General features: G+C 38.2%; 1 protein-coding gene across 1 annotated transcript; it reads right to left on the reverse strand.

Moving 5' to 3' along the window:
- Window positions 1-2347: 2347 nt before the first annotated feature.
- Window positions 2348-6404, reverse strand: perp (p53 apoptosis effector related to pmp22). Its single transcript, XM_059518160.1, has 3 exons — window positions 6113-6404; window positions 4718-4858; window positions 2348-3491 (listed from the first exon to the last, which is right to left on the reverse strand). The coding sequence occupies exons 1-3, from the start codon at window positions 6315-6317 to the stop codon at window positions 3280-3282; spliced, it is 558 nt and encodes a 185-aa protein (XP_059374143.1). The 5' UTR covers window positions 6318-6404; the 3' UTR covers window positions 2348-3279.
- Window positions 6405-8040: the final 1636 nt, after the last annotated feature.

Below are 8040 nucleotides of genomic sequence, written 5' to 3' on the forward strand. Positions count from 1 at the left end.
AATGTATCTATACACTGCATCTAATTTGCATATTAATATATTCTTGGGGAAAACCCTAATGAAAAAAAAAAGAAGTTTAACAATAACCTGGCAACATTTTCATAGGAATATTGATCTATAACTTCTCTGTGGAGATCTTGTGCCTGATTATTGTGTGTCTGCTGTCTTCTAGAGAAGACATGTATGAAGATGATGTCCTGTTTCGTAAGGAAGAGTCATATTCCGATTTGAAACCACGTCACATTTTTCATTTTCCATTTGGTGGAATCATGAGTAGATCTTCAAGATTAGAGCTCAATCTGATAACGCATAAAAGTATTATTACTGTATAGGCCACTTACATTTTAGTAGATTAAACTGATCATGAAGAATCACTCATCTCTGTGTTAGTGAACTTTTGAGGTCTGTGTGTTCATACACACACTCAAAAACAAACAAAAAAAAAACATTCCGAGGTTAAAAAACCTATTTGGGTCATTTTGGCAACCCAGCGCAGGGTCAAAACAAGTGCTGCAACTGATTTTCAGGAGAATTTGATAAAGGCAGGACCATTTCTTGCTAAAAGTTACTAAATAACATGATGTCATTGCGTATACGTAACCACGACGCAAAACTGCGTCACTGCGTAGAACTGACGGACCAGCTCTTGTTTTCTAAGCGTTTAATAAAAAATAAAATGAAAACATTTGACTGGTCATCTCACAGAAAATATGACTTGAAATATGTTTGTAAGCCTGAAAAATAATAATATAAAACGCTATAAAACAATCTAATAGTTAGCTAATTTAATTAATTGTTATTTTCCGTCCGTAGCTGTATCTCTTCACCTGGCTCTTTCTGTGTAATTTAAAGTGGAAGTGCATGCTTTTTAAGTCCCTTTTGTAAAAGTTGTTAAAAGTTGCAAATTAAATTTGTAAATAGCTAATTTTGTTGCTTGATGCTTTTTGAGACACCCACAGGTGCAGTGTTGTTGACACGAGAACTTCTGGTTATTATCGACCGACTACAGCCTCAAAACCAGTGTTGGGCTGAAAGAAATACCCCAATAACTTCTCATTTACATGTTATAAAATATTTATTTTCAGGCTTAGACATCAAATATTACAACACTAGTATGCAGGAAAACAAAGTATAATCTCAAAGTACACATTTGTTGAGAGTATGTCAAACCTCTGAGGAATGATCATCCAGACAGGAGAGATCATGATGATTTCCTCTCTTGGTCCCGTCAGTACTGTGTGTGCCAGCTGCTGTCAGAGAGAGGCAGGTGTGTCCCTGACAGAGCAGGTGTGTCTCAGGTGTGTCCTCCTGGTGACTCAGCTTCAGCAGAGGAACATGCCTGCTGTGTCATAGGCCAGCACATTGTATCCTCTCTCAGAAATAAAGGTACAAAAGTCTCTGGGGCAGAACCTTCTCAAAAGTACTAATATGTCTCATTTAGTTATTTATATGTACATTTTAGGTACTAATATACAACTTTCAGGGGTAAATAAGGTACACTGCAACTACACATACTATTTTATACATCATAATCTTGTCTCTTTTCACCAGCAATGTCTTTTTTTTTCTTCTTTTTTATCTTTGGAGAAACATGCACATTACTGTCGTCTTGCTGCCATGCTCTGAATGTGATGAGTTGATTCAGGAGAGAATAGGTTTAATTCTGATTAGTTCCCTCAGCAATACAGCAAAGAAGCCTGGCCTTAAAAGGTCTTACATTCTTGGCTTAAAGTCAGTTTACAGTTAGATGCATCATGCTTGAACAGATCAGTATATGTAGCAAGGAGTCCTGTTAGTTCCTGCTGATGTTGTACTCACTCAGCGAAAAAATGTCCTCCTCTAATCAAAAGGAGAAAGTGATTTATTCATCTATTGCAAGAAATGTGATTTTAAGTTTTTTTTTATATAAACATGTTTCATCACTGCCCTGTTTTTAGGAATTCAGTGATGTCATCAGCCAGTCAGCTTGGTCATGATGTCATTTCCCTCTGGATAAATGTGATGCATCTCTGAGCGTTTCGTTTCAGGTGACTACTTGGCAGCAGATCTGATTTGTAGCGATTAAGGTCTAGAGACAGGGCTGTTAGCACTCATCTCAATAGCAGATGCTTGACTGGCACATCTTTGCTCACGGTTAGTGACACAGAGCTGTCTAGACTCTAGACCTTCCTCAATGACAAGTTTCTAGACCAAATTTTGATACGAAACGTGTGCCTAAACACCTTCTGTGCTTGAGCCCCTTACCTACTCCCATTGATTTCTCCATAGAGCAGCAAAGATCACACACACGCACACGCACACACACACACACACACACACACACGCAAAACTAGCTCTGATTGGCGTCTTAACAGAAAGTCTCCCCTTTATTGAAGATTGGTTTACAATTCATATCACTGCAACTGACAAAGTGAAAAAATCTGAGTCTAGTAAAATGCTCCAAAAAACCTACACGTTTTCAAAGTTAACAAGCAAAGTACTTTTTATAAATTTTTCCACGTCAAACTGACTAATTGAAATGAACTTATCACGGCATGAATGCATCAAGATGTTCAATTTTTCCAAGAAAAACATCAGGTTTTGTATATTTTTGTGTTTTTATCCACTTGCTCACCTATTTAACTGTAAAACCACGCTCAGGAAAACCCTCTTCGTTCACTTGACTTTGAACATCCAAACACTAAACACACAGTCTTCGCTGACAGGAAGAGCACTTTAGTGAAGTGTGCAATCAATACTGTGATAACATGGGATGACACATTAATGTAGAAATACAGATACATCATACAAATATTTTCTTAATGTTGATATGTAGAGACGTTCAAGAAATATACAAGATTTAAGAAAATTAAGAAAACTCAGTCACACTTTACATCGCAGTGTTCAGGTTATTTTTTATTATTTTCTTAACCATATTAATGTGATTACTAGCTAAAATGAATTATATTTACATAAAGAGTAATATGTGATGGACGCTATAATGTAAACTGATATAGAGATTCTGGATAATGCTTTGTGGAGTTCACACACACACACACACACACACACACACATCAAAGACAGTTTGTGAAGGATTCATAATAATAAAAAAATGAATTAAAATAAACGTTAATAGCACTAGCCCCCAAAACTTAGAGAGGCGGGCATGGAGCAGTTTGGCCCTCATCAAAGTCAGTACGGTCCTATGTTTGATTCAGGAAGATGACGATGCTTTTGGAGATCGTTGAGCATTGACATTTCGTCTTGGGGGGCTTAACATTGTCCTTTAAGAGAGGTGTTTTAGGCAGAGCTGTAGATGTATTTGGTCTTGGCCATGCCGGAGACCTCATCTTCGTAGCGAGGAAGACAGCAGAAGAGGATCCCGCAGCCCAGCATCAGGATGGTGGCCCCCCAGCCGAAGCCGTACGCCCAGGTGTAGATGTAATACCCTTCATAGATCTGCTCATTGAACTTGACCGGGTAGATGATCAGAGCGATTATCTGGATGATGACTGGGACCAGAGAAAGCAGAGTCACTTAACAGATGCACACTGCAATCATTCTTGTTCAAGGAAAACTTGAACACTTAAGTTACACTGTTTAAAAGTCATCATTTTCCAAATACTAAACCAGGTAGCATTTATTTTCATACAGACACACTTTTAGGTTTCAGTTGATAAGACAGTAGACTCCCTGTTCAGAATGAGCACAGAACATTAGCGGTAATGTGATGAACTACATCTGTGTTTACTCCTGTGTGCACCTTGGCACCAGTTTGTTTTGGTGTAATCAGCAGCTTGAAGCTCGCCTCAATAAAGCCGGGCGTATCCGCGAGTGTTGCAGAGACATGTGAGTGAAGGCCAAGCCCTGTTTGGGAACTTTCACACAGGCCTGTGTCTGTCTCAAACATAATGAACTTCTGCATAGTTCACAGAGGGAGAGGCCGAGAGGAGTTCACACTTCAGAGTCAAACTCAAATCACAGAGGGAGGATTTAAAGAACATTAGAAACATCTATGAGGGGAAGAAATGAAAAGACTAATTAGAAAGAAGAGGTTATGATTCAGTAAGTGAATAACAAAAGTCTCTCGTCCCGACAGCCATTCTTATCTTTGACTGGAATACAAGTGAAGAGGACGGGGGAGGGGTGAGAGCGACACTCGATCCCATAGCAACAGCCAAACAAGTCAAAGACCAAACTCGCTTTGCGGCACACTGCGCCTAGCGTCACCTATTCATAAGACTTTTGTTATTGTCTTAACTTGTTTGAGACGCGTTCTGTTATTGTTTTTAAATTCTGCATTAATAACCTAAAGCCAACACTAATACAGTCTGTGGACTTGGGCTGCTTTAACACTGTTGCTGTGGGTTGCTTTTCATGTCCGCGGGTTTAAAAATGTAGCCCATAAAATGCTAATTTAACCAGTGGAACCTGCCAAAAAGGTGTATTTTACCCCCCAGAACGCGATTTCATCGACCACGGTCCGACCCAATCTCTTCAGGTTTCCTACGGTCGCATGTTTTCACTCCATCACACCGTCCATCCATGTGTTATATAGAAGCTATTGAATTCATCAGAGACAATGTGAAGGAAATGCTCTCGCTCTGGAACTTCCTCAGAAGGGGTTTGATTCACAGCCCACACTGACGCTATTTTGAGTCTTGGCCAATCTGAATGTGTCAAGACAGCCCCTAATCCTTGATATCCAAGAGACTCATACGGTAAGAAAGGGTCTTACCAGCCAAAATGAGGAGGCCTCCGATTAAAGGCAGCAGAGTGATGTTGAGGGTACAGCAGAGAGCCACGAATGAGATGATGAAGGCGATGATGAGGATGATGAGGCCTATGATCATCAGAGCGGCGACTGCCTGGGCCCAAGCTGGAAGAACAACCCAGAGGACTTTAGAAACAATCTACACAATGACACCATGAATCAATGTGCACAAGCTGAACACACACAACAGCTTCAGAGTTTCCATGAGTTCTAACGTGATTGGTTATATATTAACAGATTGACAGCAATGGTTCACTAGTATCAGTCATGGCAAAGTGCGTCTTTGAGGACTTGTGGAGACAATGCTTGTCTTCCTAACACTCCACAGAGGAATGTGTTTTTTCTCCATTAAGTCTGAATACAGTCACACCCAGAGAGCGCCGGGGGGGGTTGAGCTTGAGGGAGGGAGTTATGCAACTAGTATTATTGGGTTTAACTCTATTTCAGGTCATTTCATGACTCAGACATGAATGATATTTGATAGTTAGGAATTGCTGTAAAAATACTGCTTGATAGACATTGTGGCCACAATCCTCAGATATACATAACTGTATTGTTCATGTTCATTACTTGAACATATAACACAAGAGAATTATAGAAATATTAAATGCTAGCCAAATGAATAGAGCATCACCATAAATACTGTAGGCTATTATCCATCTATGAATAATTTAGAAGGACTACTGTTCATAAAGAGAATGTTACATCATGTTATTTCTACAAAAAAACAAATTGTTTCCAGTTATGGACAGATAATAGGCCTCAGTTTAAACGTGTGCATTTGGCAAACTAATGAAAATAACAGCTGAGAAAACTGACATCAATTATTTCCATTTATAAATAAAAGATATAGATGTCATAGAAAATAAAAACGACATATGTTATTAAAAAATATTTTATGATCTGATTCCACAGCAATATATATATATATATATAAATATATTTGTTTTTTTTTAGTTGAGTTGTTTGTTAGAGTGGTATTTAATGTAAGTGCCAGTCTATTTATCATAATTTAGTTGATCTCTATCTATTTCAATACAATTGAATGAGCAAGACAATAATTAAATAAACTAACAAAGCTCGGTCGGCTTTATTAAGAATTCATAAGCTTTCCGAATGAAAAACACTTGACACAAAAGAAGTTTATAAACCTGACTAACACAGACATATTTCCTATTTCATTCTATGCTATCTTAAAAAAGAATGATGATTTTTCAAAATTCCAATTAATACAGGCAAGGCTACATGAAGTGACAGTTTGTTCCACCTGTTTTATTCGGGTTTTGGTGACCGCTTTCACCTGAGCTGTATTTTAATGTGTGAAATCCTGAATCGCACTAGACTGAAGGCAGTACTCACGGAGCTCCATGAGGGATTTGCACTCCCACTGCTCGTTGCGGCCTCGGCACTGCCTCCACATGCTGGCGTAGTGCGTCTTCGCGTTCTCGTCCTCCACCCATCCGGACTGCGCTGCGATGGCGATGATGTCGAAAATAATCGCAAACAGCAGGAGCAGAGGCAGGATCCACCTGCACCTCGGATACGCGATGCCACAACGAAACATGTTGGATAATAACGGTGTTTGGCGTCTCCTGGGCGAGTGTGAAGAAGCTCACGGGAAGTTTCCAGGCCACTCTTTATCTAAAACTTTCCCTGAGCTCCACCCCGCAGTGAAACCCGATATGGAGAGGCTCGACCTGTTTGAACGAGCGCTTCAGGGCTGGCCAACTACAGTGACACACGCTGTACTCACCAGTTTACACACGCAGAACTTTTACAATACCTTAAAAGTTACACAGCTGTTGTTGCCAATGCACACGATTAGCCTAGCTGTGTTTATGATGTGAAGGTATCAAATTTCCATGTGGTATATGGTGTTATCACAATTTTGAAATAAGTAGTAAAGATGTTAATACAGTATAACAGGTGTACAGAATACAGTATAACAATATAATAACACTATAATACAGGTTTAATAACTTTTTTTTTTTACAATAAAAAAATTTAATACAATAAAGTAATAAAAACACATTTACAAAGTAAACAGTTATTGTTGTTTTTTTTCAAATGGACTAAAGTCACAAAAAATACAAGTAAAACTTTACAATAAGATCTCATTAGTTAGTCTTACAGTTTTTCTCAGTCGCTTTGGTACATTTCTCGAATCAAACTCACAATTTGCAAAACAGTAACTGCATTTCCAAAACAACTCGTACAAAGAGCAAAACGCCATAGATTACCTGCAAAAGCCAGTCTCTTGCTCAAAATCCTTAGTTCATCTCTCAAAAATAAATATCTGTGTCAATGAACGTGTCAGTGCCATCAGAATGTCAAGTCCTTGTGTCATTACGGATAAGACAGTCAAATCGCTTAGTCCTGTTGTCAATATAACAGTGTACTCTGGAGGGATGCTCTGATGTAAACTATGGCAACATTTTGGATGACAGTTACTGTATTGAACAGTATGCAATATGCTTATGTATGCCATATATCCATTTCAAAAGTAGAAATTTACACATTACTGTATGTTGGATATTGATTGAAAGAGACTGGATAGAATTCCCAGTTACACTTTTACTAGTGGTCTGACCCAAAAAAAAACCTTTACAATGTCATTGTGATATAGAAAAGGAAAAAGAAATATGGGCACAAAGATGAAAATAAGTCCATTGTCAGAATGTGTAACTCTTGTGTTGTCCTCTGTCTACACAGTATAAGCTTTCCAACTGAAGATTCATGAGATGAACCTTTGAGCTATTTCAGAGAAATGGTTTATCATTGGTTTATCATCTACATTCTCCTCATTAGTAAAGATTCACTTGCACAATTAATCCAAAATTGACAAAAAGTCTAATAATAATGTGTAAAAAAAAAAAAAAAAGTGTGCTTGGCAGTTTATGACAACTAGATTAACCATTTTGCATTTAATGACTTTATACGATGAACTAAAGACCCGATGTTTTGGGGGGTAAGACTATTGCACAGAAAACTATATAATACATTTTGAGCAACATGACATTAGCAACTGATAATGTAGGAAACAATAGAGAATTGTACATAATCATTTGCATGGATGTACCAAAGCATTTGCAACTTGTTCAAAGAAATGAGAAACTGCTTTTTTGATGTGCACGAGTGACACGATGATGTGAGAATTGAACAGGTAGTTTTGAGAATTTCAATTCTGATCTGAGAAATGCACCAAAGCGACCGAGGAAAACTGTAATGCATTGACAATGAGTATCATGTTAGCTTGAGTCCATTAAATAGGCTACAGTTACAACTAA

Source organism: Carassius carassius, chromosome 30 (genome assembly GCF_963082965.1).
Source record: "Carassius carassius chromosome 30, fCarCar2.1, whole genome shotgun sequence".
Lineage (NCBI taxonomy): Eukaryota > Metazoa > Chordata > Actinopteri > Cypriniformes > Cyprinidae > Carassius > Carassius carassius.

Bases quoted from the DNA above. Each gene is read 5' to 3' on its own strand.
- perp (XM_059518160.1), bottom strand. From the start codon at position 6,317: ATGTTTCGTTGTGGCATCGCGTATCCGAGGTGCAGGTGGATCCTGCCT. The intron at 4,859-6,112 runs GTGAGTACTGCC...TTGTTCTTCCAG, and splicing joins CAAATCCCTCATGGAGCTCC to CTTGGGCCCAGGCAGTCGCC. The intron at 3,492-4,717 runs GTAAGACCCTTT...CTCTGGTCCCAG, and splicing joins AGGCCTCCTCATTTTGGCTG to TCATCATCCAGATAATCGCT.